This window comes from Mobula birostris, chromosome 11, assembly GCF_030028105.1.
Source record: "Mobula birostris isolate sMobBir1 chromosome 11, sMobBir1.hap1, whole genome shotgun sequence".
In the NCBI taxonomy this organism is placed as follows: Eukaryota; Metazoa; Chordata; class Chondrichthyes; order Myliobatiformes; family Myliobatidae; genus Mobula; species Mobula birostris.
The window spans coordinates 42,603,888-42,629,979 of NC_092380.1; the positions used below are offsets into that span (position 1 = coordinate 42,603,888).

The 26,092-nt window shown below is 50.8% G+C and overlaps 1 protein-coding gene across 3 annotated transcripts; it reads right to left on the minus strand.

The window, feature by feature from the left end:
• Positions 1-957: 957 nt before the first annotated feature.
• On the minus strand, positions 958-22,379 carry pex16 (peroxisomal biogenesis factor 16). Of its 3 annotated transcripts, XM_072272145.1 has the most exons (11): positions 22,241-22,379; positions 21,643-21,678; positions 16,343-16,419; positions 13,628-13,761; positions 13,266-13,372; positions 12,967-13,059; positions 10,624-10,770; positions 10,255-10,327; positions 7,336-7,455; positions 6,981-7,045; positions 958-3,719 (listed from the first exon to the last, which is right to left on the minus strand). In XM_072272145.1, exons 1-11 carry the CDS (start codon positions 22,362-22,364, stop codon positions 3,661-3,663), a joined length of 1,035 nt encoding a protein of 344 aa, XP_072128246.1. In that variant the 5' UTR covers positions 22,365-22,379; the 3' UTR covers positions 958-3,660. The 3 variants fall into 3 exon arrangements, with proteins under 3 accessions (XP_072128246.1, XP_072128248.1, XP_072128247.1); XM_072272147.1 differs by lacking the exon at positions 12,967-13,059; XM_072272146.1 differs by lacking the exon at positions 6,981-7,045.
• Between the last annotated feature and the right edge of the window lie 3,713 nt (positions 22,380-26,092).

Below are 26,092 nucleotides of genomic sequence, written 5' to 3' on the forward strand. Positions count from 1 at the left end.
CCCAAAAATTAGCCTTTGGGGATCTGCACACTGTCTGACTCCACAGCCCTGCCTCAGAACAGTAACAGGAGAGCAGGACCTGGTCCAGGCTGGTGTGTTTGTGTTCTCAAAGCTCTCTGTAATGCCACCCCACTGGAAGCGCAGCCTGTGGAGAACTGGGACACCAGACAGATTTAGTTAGCAGACGGCCACGGAAGAGGGGGTATAACTGGGTCTCCCTCAGGTCAGCAAGGTGTGACCACGAGGCCCCAACTAATCACCAGCCTCATTAGTGATGTAACTGTGGAGATCAGATGTTAGAGCTCCAGGTTGACTGAGGATAATACACCAAAAGTTTCAAGTTCCTGGGTGTCAAGATTTCTGAGGATCTAACCTGGTCCCAACAAATCGATGTAGTCATAAAGAAGGCAAGACAGCAGCTATACTGTACCTCATTAGGAGTTTGAAGAGATTTGGTATGTCAACAAATACACTCAAAAATTTCTATAGATGTACCGTGGAGAGCATTTTGACAGGCTGCATCACTGTCTGGTAATGGGGGGGGGGGGGGCGGGGGGCTACTGCACAGGACCACAATAAGCTGCAGAAGGTTGTAAATCTAGTCAGCTCCATCTTGGGCACTAGCCTACAAAGTACCCAGGACATCTTTAGGGAGCGGCGTCTCAGAAAGGCAGCATCCATTATTAAGGACCTCCAGCACCCAGGGCATGCCCTTTTCTCACTGTTATCATCAGGTAGGAGGTACAGAAGCCTGAAGGCACACACTCAGTGATTCAGGAACAGCTTCTTCCCCTCTGCCATCCGATTCCTACATGGACTTTGAAGCTTTGGACACTACCTCACTTTTTTAATATACAGTATTTCTGTTTTTTGCACATTTTAAAAAATCTATTACATATACTCTAATCGATTTACTTATTTATTGTTACTTTTATTTCATTTTTTTCTATATACGTATTGCATTAAACTGCTGCTTCTAAGTTAACAAGTTTCACGTCGCATGCTGGTGATAATAAACCTGATTCAGATTCAGATGGAGGAGCAGGGTGAAGAGGCTTCAAAGGTACACGGACAAGCAGAGTGAGGGGGGTGCAGAATGCAAGGTCACCAATATGGTGCCAAGATCACCACAAGCTAATGTGCAGCAATAACTGAGGAAGCAGATGGGTTCGTTGGGCTTTATTGAATATTTGAGTCCTGAAGTAAATACATCTTATCACAATGATACAGATCTTTGGTGAGACCACACTTAGAGTACTGTGTATAGTTTTGGTCTCTGTACCCAAGGATCTGTCAGCCATAGAAGGTGTGCAGTGAAGATTTACCAGACTGTTCCTAAGGAGATCAGGCTTGCCATATCAGGGGAGACGGAGCAGAGTGGCTCTAGGATTCATAAGAACAAGGTGTGATCTTATTCACATGTGCAGGGTCATTATAGGGCTCCAGGCCAGGGTGCCAGGAAGGTGCCTCCCCAGCCACATCCTAAACCAGCGGGCAGTTTCTCGGAATAAGGAGACGAGCGTTTCAGGACCGAGATGATGGAGTAATTCAGAGGGCAACGAATTCTTAGAATTCTCTGGCCCACAGGCATCCATCACCAAAGCTCTCAAATGGTCCTTAGCTTCAAGGGATTTGGAGGTATTGTGGGAAGATAGCACTGAGGTAGAAAATTACCTATGCCCCTGATAAATGGTGAAGCGTGAGGAATGGCGAACTCCTCCTCCTGTAATGTTCTGAGCTCATACCTACATGCAGGTTGTATGTCGAACCCTCGGTCAGGTAAGAACCAACTATGAGTCACCCATGATACACAGTTAAGAGTCTGATTAAGGGTCGGTCCTTCAGGAGACGCGCCCCACACAGGCTTCCAACTTGCATGAAAATGCCCGATGCAGGCCTTTGATGGTCTGAGTCGACATTCCTTCCCCCTCCCTCCCTTTCAGACAATCTTTCTGACTGAGGAGACTGATGATCCAGGCTATGTGCTCCCATCGAACTGCAAGTCCAAGTGGTGGGCTGGACACGAGGTATTTACAGTTATGATCAGATTGTGAACTTTGTCACACAGCTCAGAGTCACTTTGAGCTGGCCCCCACAGTTATAATCCGATTGTATGCTGGAAGCTCTAATCATTTGGTCACATTGTGAACTGGTGCCAGTCAGATGAGGAAGTTGCATCGAGCAGTTATAGTCAGTGTTAGAGAGTCAGGTTATGTTCTGCACCAACTGTTAATACTGTGAGCCCACCCCTTCATACAATCAGTCGGGTTGTGACAGGGTCCTGTCCGATTATCGGAGCCCAGCTCACACTCTCACCACAACTGTCAGGGCTGTGAGCCTGTCTCCCTGGCATTGGGTGAAGATGCTATCAGTCAGTCAGTCTGCAGTGATCCCATTATCTGATTAAGTGCCCGAGGGACCAGCACACGAGCTGATTGTGACGGTTCTAACTCATGGTGTCTCTCTCTGTTGGACACTGATTCTCAATCTGACCATTACTGAAGGTAGCAGCTAAGAATTTAACAGAAGGAACAGGAGCAGGGTTTGTACCCACCATCAGCCAGATGACCTGAACTACTGGTTAGTCAGCTGGGACCCTCATCTCTTTATACGCAGACTGTAAGCTGGTCGCTCAAACCACGGGCAAGACCCCTTAGACCAGCGCTTCCCAACCATGGACCAATACCATCAAGCACGGGGTCCACGGGAACCCTGCTGCAGACCACATCAGAGTAAGAGATTGGGTCTGATGCAGTAGGTTTTCCTTATGAGATGCTCGATACCATTACTGCCCCAATGTCACTTGCAGTAGCACTGAGCTTGAGACACACAAGGAAGTACCTGGGGAGATGACTGCAAACCTGTTGAATGAGATAGGGTTTAATATGCAGCTTAGGTAGAGATCTAGTCTGGTTAACGCATTTTCACACATGATCTGAAGCAGCCTCAGTTAATGCTGACTGCTGGGCTGGTTGAGAAGGTGGTTAAAAGCACATTCTGCAAACCATGGTATAATACTGGTTCAGCATCACTGAGACGTGAGGCATCAAACTTTGTGAAGCAACCAAACGCAAACTGAGAAAAACTTCGGGGTGTTACCCGGCAAGTAGTTAGAGTCTGAACCACATCCCCAGACAGTGCAGGAGGCAGATTCAACGTGGCATTCAATGGGACCCTTGGGGCTAATCTCACACAGTCAGTATGGACTTGATGGGCCAAATGGTATCCATTCGGTGATACTGCAACTGTGAGCTGGTTATCAGCACAATTACAAGGTTCTGTGTCATCTTCCACCCCTAGATTGTCTTCCTCGTAAATTTATTGTTGGACCCTGGAGGTACAGCTGTTGTCATACTGTGAGTGGATTCCTGATGGACTGCAGGCTCCATCTTAAAGACACTGGGCTTTCTCATCTCTACCACACAATTATAGTCCAACTCTGAGCTTCCGCTGATGTTGACCTGGTTTCCAACACAGCCGTGGTCAGACAGAGCGACAGCCCGATTCTGATTCACAGTGACTGTCAGGGAGAGCCCATTCCCCACGGCTGCAGGACCAGACACCGTTCCCGAGGATCCTCTGGAGGTGGGTACAGAATGCTTCTTAAAGCACAAAATGTCTATGAAGAGTATAATATCGTTTTCAGCTTCCCATTGTTACTTAACCCCAATTATAAAAGTAAACCTTCTGCCAGACTGGTAAATAATCCATCAGTGGGCCTGGAAAAGAAAGTGAGGAGACTGTCAGAGCAAACCTCAGCACACAGAGGGTTTCATCATGGAGCCCCTCGCAACCCTCTCCTTCCCCTCGCAACCCTCCCCCTCCCGGCTCCCTCCCCCTTCCCCCTTCCCCTCCCAGCTCCCTCCCCCTCCCCTTCCCCTCACAACCCTCCCCCTCCCCTTCCCTTCCCCTCCCGGCTCCCTCCCCCTTCCCCTCCCTCCCCTTCCCCTCGCAACCCTCCCCCTCCCCTTCCCCTCCCAGCTCCCTCCCCCTCCCCTTCCCTTCCCCTCCCGGCTCCCTCCCCCTCCCCTCGCAACCCTCCCCCTCCCCTTCCCCTCCCGGCTCCCTCCCCCTTCCCCCTTCCCCTCCCAGCTCCCTCCCCCTCCCCTTCCCCTCGCAACCCTCCCCCTCCCCTTCCCCTCCCAGCTCCCTCCCCCTTCCCCCTTCCCCTCCCAGCTCCCTCCCCCTCCCCTTCCCTTCCCCTCCCGGCTCCCTCCCCCTTCCCCTCCCTCCCCCTCCCCTTCCCCTCGCAACCCTCCCCTCCCCCTCCCAGCTCCCTCCCCCTTCCCCCCCAGCTCCCTCCCCCTCCCCTTCCCCTCACAACCCTCCCGGCTCCCTCCCCCTTCCCCTCCCTCCCCCCTCCCCTTCCCCATGCAACCCCTCCCGGCTCCCTCCCCCTCCCCTTCCCCTCGCAACCCTCCCCCTCCCGACCTCCTCCCCCTCCCCTTCCCCTCGCAACCCCTCCCCCCTCCCCTTCCCCCTGCCCCTCCCGACCTCCTCCCCCTCCCCTTCCCCTCGCAACCCCCTCCCGGCTCCCTCCCCCTTCTCCTCCCGACCTCCTCCCCCTCCCATTCTCCTCATGACCCCCTCTCCCTTCTCCTCCCAACCCCCTCCCTATCGTGACCCCTCCTCTTTCCCCTCCCCCTCCCCTTCCCCTCGCGACCCCCTTCCCTTTCCCCTCGTGACCCCTTCCCTTTCTCCACCAAAGTCCATCTCCACTCAGGATGCAATCAGTTCCCCAATCCTCCAGTACTTCTGCTCAAAGGGGCTTGGATCCTCTTTATCCTTTCTGTCCTATATCCCCTCCCTCTGCAGGGAGACAGTAGCTGACATAGAAACATAGAAAACATACAGCAAAATGCAAGCCCTTCGGCCCACAAAGCTGTGCCAAACGTGTCCCTACCTTAGAAATTACTAGGGTTACCCATACTCCTATTTTTCTAAGCTCCATGTACCTATCCAGGAGTCTCTTAAAAGACCCTATCGTATCCACCTCCACCACCGTCACCGGCAGCCCATTCCACGCACTCACCACTCTCTGTGTAAAAAACTTACCCCTGACATCTCCTCTGTACCTACTTCCAAGCACCTTAAACCTGTGCCTTCTCATGTTAGCCATTTCAGCCCTGGGAAAAAGCCCGACTATCCACACAATCAATGCCTCTCATCATCTTATAAACCTCTATCAGGTCACCTCTCATCCTCCTTTGCTCCAAGGAGAAAAGGCCAAGTTCACTCAACCTATTCTCATAAGACATGCTCCCCAATCCAGGCAACATCCTTGTAAATACATCGTAAGCCTTCTTAACCACAGAGTCAGCCTGTGCTGCTGCTTTGAGTGTCCTATGGACTCGGACCCCAAGATCCCTCTGATCCTCCACACTGCCAAGAGTCTTACCATTGATACTATATTCTGCCATCATATTTGACCTACCAAAATGAACCACTTCACACTTATCTGGGTTGAACTCAATCTGCCACTTCTCAACCCAGTTTTGCATCCTATCAATATCCCGCTGTAACCTCAGCCCTCCACACTATACACAGCACCCCCCAATCTTTTTGTCATCAGCAAACTTATTGACCCATCCCTCCACTTCCTCATCCAGGTCATTTATAAATACCACAAAGAGTAGGGGTCCCAGAACAGATCCCTGAGGCACACCACTGGTCACCGACTTCCATGCAGAATATGACCTGTCTACAACCACTCATTGTCTTCTGTGGGCAAGCCAGTTCCGGATCCACAAAGCAATGTCCCCTTGGATCCCATGCCTCCTTACTTTCTCAATGAGCCTTGCATGAGGTACCTTATCAAATGCCTTGCTAATATCCATATACACTACATCTACGGCTCTACCTTCATCAATGTGCTTAGTCACGTCCTCAAAAAATTCAATCAGGCTCGTAAGACATGGTCTACCTTTGACAAAGCCATGCTGACTATTCCTAATCATATTTTTTTTTGTGCGCCATACTCTGCCAGAGCCTCGGCGACCACTTTTCAAGTGGTTGTCTTGGAGGAAAGATTCTGTGAGTGGTCCCCCACGTCCATCTCACAGCGCAGTGTTTCTGTACAAGGCCGAGTTGTGAGCTCGACACTCAACCTGGCTCGGATGGAAAGAGTGCCTGGGGGTGGCCCAACTGGGTTCGAACTCGGGAATCTTCGCTCCAGAGTCTGGTGCTGATGTCACTGCACCACCGGCTAATCATATTATACCTCTCCAAATGTTCACAAATCCTGCCTCTCAGGATCTTCTATATCAACCTACCAACCACTGAGGTAAGACTCACTGGTCAATAATTTCCTGGGCTATCTCTACTCCCTTTCTTGAATAAGGGAACAACATCCACAAACCTCCAATCCTCCAGAACCTCTCCCGTCCCCATTAATGATTCAAAGATCATCGCCCGAGGATCAGCAATCTCCTCCCTCACCTCCCACAATAGCCTGGGGTACATCTCTTCCGGTCCTGGTGACTTACCCAACTTGATGCTTTCCGAAAGCTTCAGCACATCCTCTTTCTTAATATCTACATGCTCAAGCTTTTCTGTCAGCACTACAATCACCAAGATCCTTTTCCACAGTGAATACTGAAGTATTCATTAAATACCTCTGCTATCTCCTCTGGTTCCATACACATCTTTCGCAGTGTCACACTTGATACATCCTATTCTTTCACGTCTTATCCTCTTGCTCTTCACATACTTGTAGAATGCCTTGGGGTTTTCCTTAATCCTGCCCACCAAGGCCTTCTCATGGCCCCTTCTGGCTCTCCTAATTTCCTTTTTAAGCTCCTTCCTGTTAGCCTTATAATCTTCTAGATCTCGTAACATTACCTAGCTCTCTGAACCTTTTGTAAGCTTTTTTTTTCCTTCTTGACTAGATTTAGTACAGCCCTTGTACACCACGGTTCCTGTACCCTACCATAACTTCTGATATTCATATTCCAGTGTTTGTATTAAACTTCGATACTTACGAGCCACCAAACCTACTCCAGGGATGTGATCAGCAAGCAGTCGCAGCAGGAACAAGATCATGGCCCTGGTGAGCAGGCAAGAAAGCGATCAGCCACTGCGAGCAGGAGATCAAACCTTCCCTACCTCCTCCCGGCCCAGGAGACAGAATGATCCAAAAGGGGACCACATCACAGTTCCCATCTCAAAGAATCCAAGGCAATGGGAACCCATGCCCCCACAAATGCCCAACAGGACCAAAGATGGCCAGTGGCAAATCTCCTCCCAACTCCCTCTGGGTCAGCTGACCTGACAGTTGACCCCTGGCCCAGGGTCTGAAGCAGTAGTGAAGCAATACCAAGCCACAATCGGACTCACTCTGAATATCGGTCATAGAAAGGGGACCGCAGCAGGTAGTACAGCAGCATGAAGGTCCGGCGCCGAAGCTCGGTCTCTTCCTCAGCGGTCACCACCTTGGCATCCTTCAGTAAACACAAGCTGCAGGAAAACCAGAGAGGGGAGTGTGTGGGCAGAAGGCAGTGACAGAGGCCATCCCACCCTCTCAGCAGACTGTCACCCTGACGCAGTGCGCTGTGACAGTGCACGTCTAACACCCCGTCCCCATGACCGGGGAGAGTGACCGTGTCGTACTGACCCAGTCCCCATGTCGTACTGACCCCGTCCCCGTGACTGGCTCCTGTCCCTGTGACCGGGGAGAGCGACCGTGTCGTACTGACCCCGTCCCCGTGACTGGCTCCTGTCCCTGTGACCGGGGAGAGCGACCGTGTCGTACTGACCCCATCCCCCTGACTGGCTCCTGTCCCTGTGACCGGGGAGAGCGACCGTGTCGTACTGACCCCGTCCCCCTGACTGGCTCCTGTCCCTGTGACCGGGGAGAGCGACCGTGTCGTACTGACCCCTGTCCCCGTGACTGGCTCCTGTCCCTGTGACCGGGGAGAGCGACCGTGTCGTACTGACCCCGTCCCCCTGACTGGCTCCTGTCCCTGTGACCGGGGAGAGCGACCGTGTCGTACTGACCCCTGTCCCCGTGACTGGCTCCTGTCCCTGTGACCGGGGAGAGTGACCGTGTCGTACTGACCCAGTCCCCATGTCGTACTGACCCCGTCCCCGTGACTGGCTCCTGTCCCTGTGACCGGGGAGAGCGACCGTGTCGTACTGACCCCTGTCCCCGTGACTGGCTCCTGTCCCCGTGACCGGGGAGAGTGACCGTGTCATACTGACCCAGTCCCCATGTCGTACTGACCCCGTCCCCCTGACTGGCTCCTGTCCCTGTGACCTGGGAGAGCGACCGTGTCGTACTGACCCCTGTCCCCGTGACTGGCTCCTGTCCCCGTGACCGGGGAGAGTGACCGTGTCATACTGACCCAGTCCCCATGTCGTACTGACCCCGTCCCCCTGACTGGCTCCTGTCCCTGTGACCGGGGAGAGCGACCGTGTCGTACTGACCCCTGTCCCCGTGACTGGCTCCTGTCCCCGTGACCGGGGAGAGTGACCGTGTCATACTGACCCAGTCCCCATGTCATACTGACCCCGTCCCCCTGACTGGCTCCTGTCCCTGTGACCGGGGAGAGCGACCGTGTCGTACTGACCCCTGTCCCCGTGACTGGCTCCTGTCCCCGTGACCGGGGAGAGTGACCGTGTCATACTGACCCAGTCCCCATGTCGTACTGACCCCGTCCCCCTGACTGGCTCCTGTCCCTGTGACCGGGGAGAGCGACTGTGTCGTACTGACCCCTGTCCCCGTGACTGGCTCCTGTCCCCGTGACCGGGGAGAGTGACCGTGTCATACTGACCCAGTCCCCATGTCGTACTGACCCCGTCCCCCTGACTGGCTCCTGTCCCTGTTGACCGGGGACAGCGACCGTGTCGTACTGACCCCGTCCCCGTGACTGGCTCCTGTCCCCGTGACCGGGGAGAGTGACCGTGTCATACTGACCCAGTCCCCATGTCGTACTGACCCCGTCCCCGTGACTGGCTCCTGTCCCTGTGACCGGGGAGAGCGACCGTGTCGTACTGACCCCGTGCCCGTGACTGGCTCCTGTCCCTGTGACCGGGGACAGTGACCGTGTCGTACTGACCCCGTCCCCCTGACTGGCTCCTGTCCCTGTGACCAGGGAGAGCGACCGTGTCGTACTGACCCCGTGCCCGTGACTGGCTCCTGTCCCTGTGACCGGGGACAGTGACCGTGTCGTACTGACCCCGTCCCCGTGACTGGCTCCTGTCCCTGTGACCGGGGACAGTGACCGTGTCGTACTGACCCCTGTCCCCGTGACTGACCCCCATCCTGTGACCGGGGAGAGCGACCGTGTCGTACTGACCCCGTGCCCGTGTCTGGCTCCTGTCCCTGTGACCGGGGAGAGCGACCGTGTCGTACTGACTCCGTCCCCGTGACTGACCCCCATCCTGTGACCGGGGAGAGTGACCGTGTCATACTGACCCCATCCCCGTGACTGGCTCCTGTCCCCGTAACCGGGGAGAGCGACCGTGTCGTACTGACCCCGTCCCCGTGACTGACCCCCATCCTGTGACCGGGGAGAGTGACCGTGTCATACTGACCCCATCCCCGTGACTAGCTCCTGTCCCCGTAACCGGGGAGAGCGACCGTGTCGTACTGACCCCATCCCCGTGACTGGCTCCTGTCCCTGTGACCGGGGAGAGTGACCGTGTCGTACTGACTCCGTCCCCGTGACTGGCTCCTGTCCCTGTGACCGGGGAGAGTGACCGTGTCGTACTGACCCCGTCCCCGTGACTGGCTCCTGTCCCTGTGACCAGGGAGAGCGACCGTGTCGTACTGACCCCGTGCCCGTGACTGGCTCCTGTCCCTGTGACCGGGGAGAGCGACCGTGTCGTACTGACCCCTGTCCCCGTGACTGACCCCCATCCTGTGACCGGGGAGAGTGACCGTGTCATACTGACCCCATCCCCGTGACTAGCTCCTGTCCCCGTAACCGGGGAGAGCGACCGTGTCGTACTGACTCCGTCCCCGTGACTGGCTCCTGTCCCTGTGACCAGGAAGAGCGACCGTGTCGTACTGACCCCGTCCCCGTGACCGGGGAGAGCGATGTTGCCCATATATCTTCAGTCCCCATACCATAAGAGCATCTTTTGCAGAAAGCTCTTGACTCTGGTCCTCAGAAGCAAAGACCGCACCAGTGTCATTTTAACACTGGTGCCCATAACCGGAGATGTGTTGTTACACCTCCAGTCCCTGTAACCAGCGAGGGGGCTGCTGCCATTATAACCCTGGGGAGCGCGCTGCAGTCTTTGATAACCTACCTGGTAACATCGAGGATTCCTGATACTAGCCATGGTTTCCATGATCTCCGTCCGCAAATACTCAAAGTCACAACTGGCACATGTGGTTAAGGAACTAAACAGATTTGACCAGAATCACAGATATTCAGGGGAGAAGGCTACTTCCTGCAAATAGCTGATTGGCTCCTATTATTTCCAAGTACAGTTAGAGGGGCCGAAGAGCCAGCTCCTGTACCCTAACGCCTGGCCTTACTCACCACCCAGTTCCTCAGCCACAGAGGATTGGCCCACTCCTTCAGGAGTCAAGAGCAACTGAGTGACGCAGTCTCCAGACAGTCGAACTGACAGCGCCCCCTGACCCTGAGGAAGGTCACAGTTACTTTAGGATACGGTGCATCAGAGGCCGGGCTATGTGCAGCACTTCCGCCACTGTCTCCTGCTTGCCCAGGGTAGTTGGGGGGTGCTGGGACTCTCTATCCAAACTCTGGTGTCTCTCCTCCTGGGGGACTCCCCAGCGACGGAAATGCAGTGCTGGAGCTAACACAGATAAAGCCACAGGTTATCCTCCAAAGTCCAGCCTAGCCTCCATCTGCTTTCCAAACACATTTAATTCTGAAGTGACAGGTTCTTGAGCGGGAGATTGTACAGTACAGATGAAGGCCCCAGTATTTAACAATTCAATAAGCTGTTTTAGAAGGAGTTATAAACAAGCTCAGGTAATGTACTGGCTCGAAGATAGGTCATCTTACAGAAGGGAATGATGGGCAGAGGAAGAATAAGTGGGCTACTCTGAGATGCAGATCTGTGTGGGCTGCCACAATGATCAGTGATGGCTCCAGCTCTTCACAATCTATATCAACAAGGAATAGATCCAAGTTTTCCAATGAAACAAACTAGATGATAGTGTGAACTGCCAGAGAAGAGGCTCGAGGGGGATATAGATGGGCTAAGTGAACGGGCAAGGATGTAACTGGTGGAAATCAACTTGGGGAAAAGGTGAATCCATCCACAATGGTAGAAATTGAATTTTATTAAAGGTGAGAGGTTAACAGGTTCAGTGCTCAGGAAGCCTTGGGTGTCCTTGTATGAGAATCTGGAACAGCAACACAACAAGAAAACTTTATTGCAAAGATAAAGCTATCTCACTAGATTCCTGGAAACATAATATTCCTGGAATAGTGTGTGTCGGTCTGAGCTCATCTATCTACGTAAGGGATACCAGTGACAGAGGGAATGCATTAGACTCCTGGCATGCAAGGGAGTTATCCGATGAGAGGTTTCACAGACTCGGCCTGCACTCATTACCCTTGAGTGGAAAATCCTACAAAAGGCAGTGGATTCAGCCCAGTACATCACAGGCAAAACCCTCCCAACCACTGAGCACATCAACATGAAACATTGTCATAAAAAAGCAGCTAAAATCCTCACCACCCAGGCCAGGCTCTTTCCTCGCTGCGGCCATCAGGTAGAAGGTACAGATGCCTCAGGACTCACACCAGCAGGTTCAAGAGCAGGTACCACCCCTCAACCATCAGCCCTCTTAACTACCTCAATCTATTTCTGCTGTTCCCACAACTGAAGGACTCACTTTACGGACTCTTTCTCTTGTTATTTCATGCTCTCGTTATGTATTGCTATTTATTTATGTTTGCATTTACACAGTTTGTCGTTGATCCTGCTTACAGTTACTGTTCTATAGATTACCGTTACCGTTCTGTAGATTAGTTACCATTCTATAGATTACAGTTACTGTTCTATGGATTACTGTTACTGTTCTATGGATTACTGTTACCGTTCTATAGATTACAGTTACTGTTCTATAGATTACCATTCCGTAGATTAGTTACCATTCTATAGATTACAGTTACTGTTCTATGGATTACCGTTACTGTTCTATAGATTACAGTTACTGTTCTATGGATTACAGTCACTGTTCTATGGATTACCATTACTGTTCTATAGATTACTGTTACTGTTCTATGGATTACCGTTACTGTTCTATAGATTTGCTAAGTATGCCCACAGGAAAACAATCTCAGGGGTGTACGTGGTGACGTGTATCTACTCTGATAATAAATTTTGCTTTGCAATTTGAACAATGTAGTGTTCATAGGCCATTCAGAAATCTGATGGTGGAGGGGAAGAAGCTATTCCCAGAGTATTAAGCCCTGTCTGCCATGATGGTTTTCAAACTTGTCCCTGAAATCTTGTAAGGAGGGTTTAGAGGTCTGGAGGACAGCACAGAAATTCACCGTTGTACTGGAGTGGGGGCTTGAGAAACATGATTTGAGAGTGGAAGGGGCTTTGGGTGAAGAGGGTCCTTTTGTCCTGGGAGGGGGTTGGATGTGGAAACGCCACAGAGGAATGGTATGAAGAGTGCAAAACTGAGGGAATGACACTCTGGCAAAGACGTACTCTGCCAGCGCCCCAGGACGTAGGGAGACGCCCTCCACATCAACACTAAAGGGAAGCTACCTTGCACCAAAGCACTTCTGAAGGGTGAAGGTTTAAAAATGGAGAGGAGGTTTGGTCAAGTGGTTCCCATAGGCTGTGACAACCACAGCTAACAAGAACTCTCCCCGAAAGCTGAGACACTTGGTTCTCTTCATGCCCCATCGACAACAACCTTGACACTGCAGGGAGGGGAAGGGTACCGCGGGCTAGGGCTGGGAGTGATCATGGTGGTGAAAGAGGCAACAGACGGGAGCAGAGGTTGGGGGGGATGTCACTTACTGTGGTCGAGGGTACGGACCACTCTCCGAGAACGATGCCCAACGAAGGTGGAACAAGAGACCTGGGAGCCTTCAGTTTCTTCATGAGGACACCCTGGAACCAGAGCACAGAATTATGGGGTGAGGGGAGAGGGCCCGGCAGGGGGTGAGAGGATGCGGCGGGGGGAGAGGGTGGTTGGCCTTTGCCGCTATGTCACCCAATCATAGCCCCTGAGATGTGCTCCTCCCCCCACCCCACACACCTGTATCACTCTCCCTCTCCGCCGCCCCTGCCCTCCACTCGCACTCCGAGCGCCTCACCGTCATGACCCTCCCTGCACATGTGCCTCTCCCTGTTGAGCGGAGTGATGGGTGGGCACGCCTGGATCCCGGCCTTGTACCAGAGCAGCAGCACGCGGAGCACCGTCCTGTGATGGGGGGGGGGGAGAGACAGAGAGAGACAGTTTACACACCAGCACACACAGCACCGCCCTGTGACGGGGGGGGGGGTGGGGGGGGGGGAGAGAGAGAGAGAGAGATAGAGAGAATGTGTGTGTGTGTGTGTGTGGCTGGGTCAGCCGGTGCAGCAGACGGGTAGGAGATGGCACGGGGAGAGGCTCAGGCTGGGAGGAAGGGTGGTGGGGTTGGAAGGGGAGGAAGCAAGCCAGTCTGCTGAAACTTACTTGCAGAGCTGAATGAGGACGATGACAAGCCAGCGGACACCGTCACCCCACAGCTTGGCCGAGCACATCTCCGTGAAGACCTCCACGTGCTCCAGCACAGTCAGCCATGTCATCAGCCGCTGCTGGGGGACAGGCTGCAATAGGAGGTACACCAGGTTTGGGCCTCGGGCACACATCCCAGATAAAACCAGTGTAGCCACCCCACCCCCCGAGCTCAGCCAGTGCACAAGACAGCCCAACCAAACCCCTGAAATATTGCTGCACCACAGCACCGCGTTTCCCACAACCAACAGACCACACAGTCCGTCTCCTCCTGCAGGCCAAACACAAAAGCTGACACCCAACTGTCAGGTGTGGTACCGGTCACCCAGCTGGGCCAGAAAACCATTAGACATCGGCTCAGAATTAGGACATTGGGCCCATTATATCATGACTAATTTATTTTTCCTCTCACCCCCATTCTCTTGCATTCTCCCCGTAACCTTGACACCCTTACTCACCAAGAACTTAATCCCAAAGACCTGGCCTCCACAACCATCTGTGGCAATGGATTCCAGATCCACGAACTTCAGGTTCCTCTTTAACTCTGGTCTATTCAGGTGCTAGACTCTCCATCTATTGGAAACAACCTCTCCACATCCACTCTATCCAGACTTTTCAATACTCCACAGGCTTTAATGACATCCCCCCCATTCTTCTGAACTCCAGCTAGTACAAGCCCAGAGCCATCAAACACTCCTCGTGCATTTCCAGGGTCATTTCTCCTAAAGCTCCTCTGGACCCTGTCCTTGACCGTACGTCCTTTCCTAGAAATGGGGCCAGAAACAGCTCCCAAAACTCAGTCTTACGAGGACTGGAGGGTTTGAGTTGTAAGGAGAGACTGGAGGTTTTCCCTAGAGCGAAGGAGACTGATCTTGTAGGGGTCATAAAATCATGTGACACAAAGATGAAGTGGTTGGTCACAATATTTCCCCCAGGGTTGGGAATCTGAAACTAGAGCAGGGTGAGAAGGAAAAGATTTCAATGGGAGCTGAAGGGAGAGAGGGTGAAGTATACACGGGATGAGCTGCCACAGGAAGTGGTTGAGGCAGGGAAGTTCTACCATTCACACAACACTTGGACTGGTACATCGAGGGGGAGAGGGACAGGATGCATGGGAGGGCTTCTACATGTTGTATTGGTCTATGACTCTAACCAGACCAAGGGGAGCACAGATGCCAAGGACATGAAAGGAAATGTTTTCACACAGAGGGTGCCAGCAGCAGGTGAAAGTCATTGGACAGGTACATGGACAGGAAAGCTTTAGGGAGATAGGGAGCAAACGTAGGAAAATGGGACTGGCTTAGATTGGAATCCTGTTGAGCATGGAACAGTTGGGTTGATGGGCCTGTTCCCATCCCGGGTGGCTCTATGCCAGGTAGCTCACGGTGGCTCTATGCCAGGTAGCTCTATGGTAGCTGTATGGCCAAAGCACCAGCCCTGGCCCCCAAGTGCCAGAAAACAGCACCAAGGCCCAAAGCTTCAATCAATACTGAATGTTGCTAAATTCCAGCACTAGAACCAGTATTACCAAACGCTGAGCAGCAGCACTTACACATAAGAACTAGGAGCAAGAGTAGGCCATCTGGCCCATCGAGCCTGCCCCGCCATTCAATAAGATGATGGCTGATCTGACTGTAAACTCAGCTCCATCTACCTGCCTTTTCCCCATAACCCTTAATTCCCCTACTATATAAAAACCTATCTAACTGTATCTTAAATATATTCAGTGAAGAAGCCTCAACTGCTTCCCTGGCCAGAGAATTCCACAGATTCACCACTCTCTGGGAAAAACAGTTTCTCCTCATCTCCATCCTAAATCTTCTCCTCTGAATCTTGAGGCAATGCCCCCTAGTTCTTGTCTCACCTACCAATGGAAACAACTTTCCTACTTCTATCTTAAACACAAAATACTCTGCAGATGCTGGGGTCAAAGCAACTCACAGCACACCAGAGGAACTCAGCAGATCAGGCAGCATCCGTGGAAAAGATCAGTCAACGTTTCGGGCCTGACCCTGACGAAGGGTTCTGGCCCGAAACATTGACTGATCGTTTCCATGGATGCTGCCCGACCTGCTGAGTTCCTCCAGCATGTTGTGAGTGCTACTTCCATCTTATCTATCCCTTTCAAAATTTTGTATGTTTCTATAAGATCTCCTCTCATTCTTCTGAAACTCCAGACAGTATAGTCCTAGGCGACTCAATCGCTCCTCACAGGTTAACCCCTTCATCTCTGGAATCAACTTGGTGAACCTCCTCTGCACTGTTTCCAAATCCAGTATATCCTTCCTCAAGTATGGCGACAAGCCTGTAGTAGCCCCAGGACTAGCAGTACCGAAACCATAAACACTCCCTCGAAAAGGATGGGCTGAGGCACATAGGACCATCATCTGCAGGTTAGGCTCCCTCTGGCTCACGTACACCCTGCTCTGGAAATGAGCAAGTCCTGGAAACCCTCTCCCAACAGCACCTGGGGGTTAAGGTAGCTGCCCGTCTCCACCTTCCTGCAACAGCATTATTCAACAGGACCAAGTACAACCTGCAGTTAAGTCAAAGGATCCAAGGAACATTCAGGTTACAACGGAGTGTTGAAGGATTGTAGAATCGATGCACTTTTAAAATCACCCCATCGTGGGTAACCCCTCGCTCTTTACGGTACAGCTGTGGACTACTTACCATCAGCAGTGACTGAGAGATTCCCTTCCTCAGTATCCCATCGTTCAACAGCACCAGCAGATTTGACACAGAGTACACTGTCAGATAGACAACAGTTTTAATAGTCAGCGACCAAAGAGCAACAGACTTTCACAGCCATCACCACACCAACTGGGGGCTATCCACAGCCTGTCTTCTGTCCCAGAGAGATTAGCATTCTTACCACTGGACTCGCAGTAGGCTTCAGGAGAACCTTCTGCTCTCAATATAGACCACGTACTTTGAATAATCATCTACTGCGATAAAGACCAAAGACTATTCTGACATTTTCACAGCATGTGGATATGTATTGAAGCTAATCTGTTACAGCACACAGCAAACCCTCCTGTCCTCCCACAACACTATCTATTACACATTTCTACATTGATAATTGATCTTACTACTGTCACACGTTGCGAGAGACAGTGAAAAACATTTAATTACATGCCATCCAGACAGACTGTTCCATACACCAGGCAGTAAAGAGGAAACGGAATGCAGAATGCAATATAGAGTCTTGCAGTTCACAGGGGGTAAAGGGCACGACAAGGTAGATTGGGAGGGCAAGAGCTCATCTTTTAGTGCAACATCATGCTCTAGAAGAAAAAGTTTAGTTAGTGTCAGAAACACAGGCAAATCAAGGCTACACAATATGATCTGGGCATCCTCAGCCACTCCTTCAATGGCCATCCCTTCAAAAGGTCACGGGAGGCAGAACCTAGCTCTAAGTTGAGACTGCTAAGATTACAAAGGTCAGGGCAGAAAATATGAACAGCACAAGAGGGAATGAGCAGAAAGTTAACGTTAATTAGATATAAAAAGAAATTAACAGGAGAGAAAACTGATTAAGTTGACTGGAGCCAAGGACTCACAACCAGGTGCCCAGGTAGCGATGGCTGTCGTTGCCCGGGTAGCGATGGCTGTCGTTGCCCGGGTAGCGATGGCTCTCGTTGCCCGGGTAGCGATGGCTGTCGTTGCCCGGGGTTTTGTTGTATCTAGAATCGGTCTCACAGACAGGAAAGTAGCAAGTGTGACCCACAGTTTCAGGAGAGACCACAGGGCAGTCAGTTCAACATCAGCCCCGATGTAGATGCTGAATTCTGTGAAGGAAGTGGTAACTAGGGAAACAGTAATCGCCTTGGGCAGAGCGAACAAGGAGTTAAGAAAGGGAATACATGATTGACAGATCTATCAGGGTTGCAAGTAGCAGATAAAAGGAAGCCAGTGAACGTTGACCCATATGTCCATAGTCCTTGCCCTGTATTAGGTCAGACACATGCTCGAGGAACCACACGAAATCTCCCAGCTGGGAACCCTGCACCTTCCCAACACAATATCCAATTGTCCAACTTCTGACTTACTTTGTCTATTTCTGCCAGTCATCCACCTGTGACAATGGATCTATAGCCGGCACAGTTATGGACATCCCACGTCCCTGCTATCAGTAATACAGACAAAACAGCATGATTGCCCAGTAGCCTCCTTGACCTAGTTGCACCCTATCACAGATATTCCCTTTCTCCTAACCATCTTTTCTGCAACTTTCTTCCCAGTCTGATGATGTGACTCAGACCAGAAACATTAACTGGTTCTCTTGTCACAGATGATGCCTGACTTGTTGAGAATTTCCAGCACCCTCTTGGGGGAACTTTTGCTCCTGTTTTAGCCTCGTCCTCTTCTGTAACCACGCCACATCTAACTGAGCCACCAAAATCCCCTCCCACTAATGCTCCTTCCAGCTGCCCAGTTTTAGTTCTCTGAATTTTTTCTCCTTTTAGCTTGTGATAAGAACAATCTCCTGAGGAATTCTGTTTCCTCTTTGACATTCGACATTGATTGTATTCCTGAAATGATACAACACTGACCAAATGCTGTCTGCCCTACAGTTCAATGTGTGGCCTTTATTTAACTATCTGCCTGATGTATCGCTTCTCACAGGGGGGACCGTTTCTTTAATCAAGAATACCACCTAAGCCTCACAAGGCACAAGGAAGTAGCAGGCCACTTGGCCCTCCAAGTCTACCCCACCGTTCAATACAACTTCAACTTCTATCTTGTGACAGTTTTTCCATAGTCCGCACTTCTCCTGATCCAATCTCCATAAATCTCCAGGGTACTGAATTCCAGAGATTGAACCCCTTGTTGCAAAAAGAAATTCCTACACACTTCAGTCTTCAATGAAATTCTCCCATCTCAACATCTACCCTGTCAATAGCCCCCTAGTATCTTATTCGTTTGAATAAATCACCCCTCATTCTTCAAGCAACAAGAATCTTCATTGTTCTCCCCTGGAAACTGGTCATTTTAAAGCATGTCCCTGCCCATCTTCAACCTGTGTGTCTGCACCAGCAGTTATTTCAGCCTATTCCTGCTTTTGATTTCGGGATACTCCAAGCACAGTCACATTCCCTTGTTGGCATTTTCCACCCTCCCTCCCCACAGTTCAAAGCTCAAAGTAAATTTATTATCAAACTATGTAAATATTACCATATACAACCCAGAAATTAATCTTATTGTAGCAAGATTATACAATTAGGAAAAACTATACTATTAGGACAAAGACTGCAAGCAACCAACATGTAAGAGTAACACAGCTCTAGTCACGCAGTAATTCCACACCTTCCAATTCTAGTTCTGCTTTTTGTGCATCAACAGTGATGGTCAGCTTCCCACACCTCTATCTGATCTAATTTAAACTTTAAACAGCATCTCACATCCACCTGGGTAGACAGCGTGACCACTGAACCTCATGTAACCTGCATCCCCCCTGTTCCTTCCTTTCTCCCTGATCCAACTAAGTCCTTTCCAAACCCCAGCCCCAGCTCTGCCCCTCCTCCCCGATTCATTCCTTGTCCTGGTGTGACTCTGTTTGCCCATCACTCATACACAGCCGACAGATTTCCCCACCCCCTTCCCTCCCTCGTTCCACCTGCCCCCCACCTCCCTCACTTGATTCATGCTTCACTTTCCTCTCCTGTTAAATCTCAGTGGTCGATGAACCACTCCCCCTTTTGCATTATCACGATTCATCTGTTGTCGGCCCCCAACCAACAAATATTCCACTCTCCCCTCCTACCCCTCCTCACAGTCCCCCACCCTGCTCTCATGACTATACCCCTTCCCCACACAAAACCACCACGGTGGGCTTCACAGCTGAGCAGGTGAGAAGACAGCTGAAACGTCTCAACCGAAGCAAGGCTGCAGGACCGGATGGTGTCAGTACCAGGGTGCTCAAAGCCTGTGCCCCTCAGCTATGTGGAGTACTTCGCCATGTACTCAACCTGAGCCTGAGGCTCCAGAAGGTTCCTGTACTGTGGAAAACGTCTTGCCTTGTCCCTGTGCCGAAGACGCCGTGCCCCAGCGGCCTCAATGACTGCAGACCGGTGGCATTGACCTCCCACATCATGAAGACCCTGGAGAGACTTGTTCTTGAGCTGCTCCGGCCTATCGTCAGGCCACACTTAGACCCCCTCCAGTTCACCTACCAGCCCAGACTAGGAGTTGAGGATGCCATCGTCTACCTGCTGAACCGTGTCTACGCCCACCTGGACAAGCCAGCGAGCACTGTGAGGGTCATGGTTTTTGACTTCTCCAGTGCTTTCAACACCATCCGCCCTGCGCTGCTGGGGGAGAAGCTGACAGTGGTGCAGGTGGATGATTTCCTGGTGTCATGGATTCTTGATTACCTGACTGGCAGACCACAGTACGTGTGCTTGCAACACTGTGTGTCCGACAGAGTGATCAGCAGCACTGGGGCTCCACAGGGGACTGTCTTGTCTCCCTTTCTCTTCACCATTTACACCTCGGACTTCAACTACTGCACAGAGTCTTGTCATCTTCAGAAGTTTTCGGATGACTCTGCCATAGTTGGATTCATCAGCAAGGGAGATGAGGCTGAGTACAGGGCTACGGTAGGAAACTTTGTCACATGGTGTGAGTAGAATTATCTGCAGCTTAATGTGAAAAAGACTAAGGAGCTGGTGGTAGACCTGAGGAGAGCTAAGGTACCGGTGACCCCTGTTTCCATCCAGGGGGTCAGTGTGGACATGGTGGAGGATTACAAATACCTGGGGATACGTATTGACAATAAACTGGACTGGTCAAAGAACACTGAGGCTGTCTACAAGAAGGGTCAGAGCCGTCTCTATTTCCTGAGGAGACTGAGGTCCTTTAAAATCTGTCGGACGATGCTGAGGATGTTCTACGAGTCTGTTGTGGCCAGTGCTATCATGTTTGCTGTTGTGTGCTGGGGCAGCAGGCTGAGGGTAGCAGACACCAACAGAATCAACAAACTTATTCGAAAGGCCAGTGATGTTGTGGGGATGGAACTGGACTCTCTCACGGCGGTGTCTGAAAAGAGGATGCTGTTCAAGTTGCATGCCATCTCGGTCAATGTCTCCCATCCACTACATAATGTACTGGTTGGGCACAGGAGTACATTCAGCCAGAGACTCATTCTACCCAGATGCAACACAGAGCGTCATAGGAAGTCATTCCCGCCTGTGGCAATCAAACTTTACAACTCCTCCCTTGGAGGGTCAGACACCCTGAGCCAATAGGCTGGTCTTGGACTTATTTCCTGGCATAATTTACATATTACTATTTAACTATTTATGGTTTTATATTGATATATTTATACTCTATTCTTGGTTGGGGCAACTGTAACAAAAACCAATTTCCCTCGGGATCAATAAAGTATGTCTATGACTATTTTATGCCTTGCTCTGCAGTGCTACTACAAATGTCACAACATGTTAGTGATAATAAACTCAATTCTGCCTATCATCGTTCTCTCTGTAACACTCATCACTGCCCTCCTCCACCACCTAACCCTACCTCGCCTCCCAACTCTCACCCCCTAACCCTACCTCACCGCCTAACTCTACCTCACCTCCCAGCCTCTCACTGCTTTATCCTGGCTATCTTCCCTCCTTTCCTCAGTCCTGATGCGGGATCTCAACCCCAAATGTCAATCATCCCTCTGCCTCCACAGATGCTGCCCAGCCTGCTGAGTTCCTCCAGATCCCAGTGTCTACAACCTCTCGTTTATCAAGGGAATCAATCCCAGCCCTGTGAGGTACTGGAGTCCACGTGCCAACTTGTGGAACACCACTGTGGGAACAGAGTTGTTCAAGCAAGTAACTAAAGATCTCTTTCACCCAGAGGGGCGATAAGTGTTACACACTCAGGACAATGCAATTAAACAACGTTGGCATTATAGCGAAGGGAGTTAATCTCCCTCACGACCTCCAGCACTGCCACTCATCAACGCTCATACCTACCCAGTTCTGAGAGTTCGTGCGAATCAGTAAATCGCCCTGCAAAAGAAAAGAAACAGCCACTTTTAATGACCACTCAGCAAAGTGCACCCACCTCCTATTGGGAAAGCCTCATGGGGAAATGGAATACCATCATAGTTGTGATGTTGTGACACGACAGTACCCAACCTAACCCCAGCTCCCTCAAGGCTCATTAATTCTTTCCACAATTGGAGGCAAGATCGCAGTATCAGTAATAATGACTATCATTATTAGTAATGATTGGCAAGTATTAATTCCAGTATTAGTAATGACTGGCGAGAAGCAGGCGAACACTGGGTCACCTCCGAAGGTAGGAGTGACGTGAAGTGATCCTCCAGGGGACTGTCGCTTCCCTGAGGGACATTGGGAGTGAGGTGCAGGGGGACATGGAACTAGAGAGTGGTCAGATGGGGTGGCTGCAGGGGGCAGTGGGAGAGAGGTGATGTCAATAGGAGCCAATGGTGGAGGCGGGGGTCAAGGGGCAGAGGGGAAGGGTGAAGGGTGGGGGGACAAGGCTGTTTGGGGAAGGGGGCTCGGGACTTCAGGTAGTAGAGGATGGCGAGATCAGTGAGGGACCCACCGGCGATAAGGTAGGAGGCGGTGCGCACGCCGCCCTCTAACTGCGCCGCTCCCGCCGGGCTACAGAGCACGAAGTCCCGGTACCGCTGCAGCAGCCGCCGCAGCGCCATGACCAGCGCATCCATTGGGTTTCCGGGTCACTGACCCCGCCCACGTCATCCATTGGCAGTGGATAGGGAAGGGGCGGGTTGTCCGGACATACTAACCAATCATCTTTTCTGATCTATATCACGTGACACAGAAGGCGCCCGGAGCACCCAAATGCGCCGGCGCGTAACGTAGAGGAAAGGTGCGTCACGTGACCCAGACGCCGGCGACTGAGAAGGGTTAGCAGCATCAGATGGGCCGAAGGGTAAGCGCTCCGCGTTCTGTTGCGTAGGGATTCTGTGAGTGGTGCGGAATGATCTGAGTAACAGACCCGGTCCCGAGTACCAAGGTGAGCCCAAATAATGCGGCGTGACCCCGAATAATGCGATGTTGCAGGCACCCTGAATAATGTGATTTGACCTCAGATGATGCAGCGTCACCCTGAACTGCGATCCCAGTACTACAATGTGACTGGAGTAATGTAACTACTCTGACCGTGAATAATGTGATTTTACCCTGAGTAAGACTATGTGACCCCGCTTGTGTCACCTGAACAATGCAGCGTGATCCAAATAATCATTATCCCGAATACTGCAGTCACCCAGAATAATACGATGCAACTCTGAACAATACGCTGCGACCTAGAGTAATACAGTGAGCCCGAGTTCTCAGTGTATGCATTGTCTGTGCTTTTCAATGTGCAGCACTTTTGCTTTTTCGTGATTTTGAAATGTATCTCTTTGATCGTCTCTTTAATGCTGTGAAGTTCTGAAGACTTTTTTTGAAATTCCCCATCTCTTTTTCATGTTGTTTTGAGTTTGAGAGTTGCTTCTTTTGTAGCTATTTATGTAATCTTTTGAGCGTATCTTTCATGTTTGTCTGTTTCTGACTGGATGATCTTCCCGAGAGATACTATTCAACATCAGTCTTATATCTCAGTCCTTGTCAGTGGAGCTTTGAGTGGGTAGGCTGTGCTTTTGCCTGCCAACTCGTAATCACTTTCAAAAATCTTTCAGCAGAGGCTTTTTGTTTGTTTTCTTTTAATGTAATTTTTAGTGTCAATCCCATGCCTTTTACATTTAGTATCATGGTATGGACAACCGTAAAGAGGTATCATTGAAGACTCTTTCATTACCTGTAAGGTCATATCATTAGAACAAGATGGAAGGGTTAATGGCTAAACTGCAAATAAGTGGTTATTGTCATCGTACAGGCATGGGTTCTCAGTAACCAAAGATGGGGATTAAAAGTTCCAGGAAACTTAACCTATAGAAGAGTCATTTAAAGTCAGGGGAAACAGGCCCACCAACCCATTTACACTAATTCTACATTAATGCAGTTTTAAAATTCCCCCACATTCCTATCAACTCCCCTGAGACCCTCCCCCTCATCCACACATTAGGGATAATGTACACCACCAGTTAACCTTTGGGTTTTGGCAGACAATCCATGCGGTCAAAGTGGGAAAGTGTAGGAACATCGGAGGTTACAATGAAGCTGGGTTGCTAGTCCTGTGAGGCAGGAGAGCTACCAGGCTCTGGGAGTGATGGGCATCTTACTCTGATTGTACTGAATCTAGTACAGCACATGGAGAGGAAATATTGTAGAATCTGTTTGGGACAGATTAGAGGCCCCAGAATATCTGCTGCAATTTACGACATGGCAAAAGTCAGTAAATTAAAGACTTGTAACCACAGGAGATTTAATTTACAAGTAAACTAAGCAGACCAACAGAGATCAAAGTTGCTGGTGAACGCAACAGGCCAGGCAGCATCTCTAGGAAGAGGTACAGTCGATGTTTCAGGCCGAGACCCTTCGTCAGGACTAACTGAAGGAAGAGTTAGTAAGAGATTTTAAAGTGGGAGAGGGAGGGGAGATCCAAAATGATAGGAGAAGACAGGAGGGGGAGGGATGGAGCCAAGAGCTGGACAGGTGATAGGCAAGAGGGATACGAGAGGATCATGGGACAGGAGGCCCAGGGAGAAAGAAAAGGGGGAGGGGGGGGAAACCCAGAGGATGGGCAAGGGGTATAGTCAGAGGGACAGAGGGAGAAAAAGGAGAGAGCGAGAAAGAATGTGTGTATAAAAATAAATAACGGTTGGGGTACGAGGGGGAAGTGGGGCATTACCGGAAGTTTGAGAAGTCAATGTTCATGCCATCAGGTTGGAGGCTACCCAGACAGAATATAAGGTGTTGTTCCTCCAACCTGAGCGTGGCTTCATCTTCACAGTAGAAGAGGCCGTGGATAGACATATAAGAATGGGAATGGGGCGTGGAATTAAAATATGTGGCCACTGGGAGATCCTGCTTTCTCTGGCAGACAGAGCGTAGGTGTTCAGCAAAGCGGTCTCCTAGTCTGCGTCGGGTCTCGCCAATATATAGAAGGCCACAACGGGAGCACCGGACGCAGTATATCACCCCAGCCGACTCACAGGTGAAGTGTCGCCTCACCTGGAAGGACTGTCTGGGGCCCTGAATGGTGGTAAGGGAGGAAGTGTAAGGGCATGTGTAGCACTTGTTCCACTTACAAGGATAAGTGTATTACCTTATATTCCGTCTGGGTAGCCTCCAACCTGATGGCATGAACATTGACTTCTCAAACTTCTGCTAATGCTCCACCTCCCCCTCGTACCCCATCCGTTATTTATTTATTTTTATACACACATTCTTTCTCTCTCTCTCTCTCCTTTTTCTCCCTCTGTCCCTCTGAATATACCCCTTGCCCATCCTCTGGGTCCCCGCTACCCCCGTCTTTCTCCCCGGACCTCCTGTCCCATGATCCTCTCGTATCCCTTTTGCCTATCACCTGTCCAGCTCTTGGCTCCATCCCTCCCCCTCCTGTCTCCTCCTATCATTTTGGATCTCCCCCTCCCCCTCCCACTTTCAAATCTCTTACTAACTCTTCCTTCAGTTAGTCCTGACGAAGGGTCTCGGCCCTAAACGTCGACTGTACCTCTTCCTAGAGATGCTGCCTGGCCTGCTGCGTTCACCAGCAACTTTGATGTGTGTTGCTTGAATTTCCAGCATCTGTAGAATTCCCTGTGCTTGTGTTTTAAAAGACCAACAGAGGGCTGGTTCTTCAGAGCAGTGCGTGAGGGATCCAATTGGGAGCAGGCAATTTTAGTGTAGGGTTGGCAACAAAATGCGGTTAATTAATTTGGGGAAGAGATATCACAATGTAACATTTTACATAAAGACTGAAAATAGTTTTGTTCTCTCTGAAACCAACATTTTTACACTTATTAAGGCAAACTATGAAGGTATCAGGCAATTATAGTAGAGTGAACACACATAACTTATAAATTTCTCTCTTTAGGGCACAGAACCCGAACAGGAGATGTGGTCCAGCTGTGGCTAAAGGCTACTTGTACATCAGAATTAGATCAACAAACTCCACCTCGGACAGTCCCAAGCCCGGCTGCGAAAGCAGGCAGCTTGGGCATGGAGCTAGCAACCCATGCCGTAAAAACCCAGTGCTACAGGAACGCCACAGACCTCATCCCTGGGAGAGGAAGGACCTTCGCTTGGACCCAGGATGGAGGACTCTGGTGAGCTGCTTTCGGCAGCCTACGCCCCAGCAGGGGTGATGGACTTCTGCTCAACAGAAAATTGTTGCCAAAAGGAGCTGCAAGTTGAGGATTCAAAAAGTTTCAAGGTTCAGTGGAGGAGGACCCAGAGATTGAGTAGTTACGGGAAATTGGATACACAGATAATCAGCATAAAAGTAGACTACAGATAAGTAAAAATTCATTAGCAAAAAAATAAT

Coding starts and splice junctions, on each gene's coding strand:
- pex16 (XM_072272145.1), bottom strand. CDS start 22,364: ATGGATGCGCTGGTCATGGCGCTGCGGCGGCTGCTGCAGCGGTACCGG. Junction 13,373..13,627: donor GTCCTCATTCAGCTCTGCAA/GTAAGTTTCAGC, acceptor CCCCCATCACAG/GACGGTGCTCCGCGTGCTGC. Junction 7,046..7,335: donor TTCTATGACCGATATTCAGA/GTGAGTCCGATT, acceptor CCTGCTCACCAG/GGCCATGATCTTGTTCCTGC.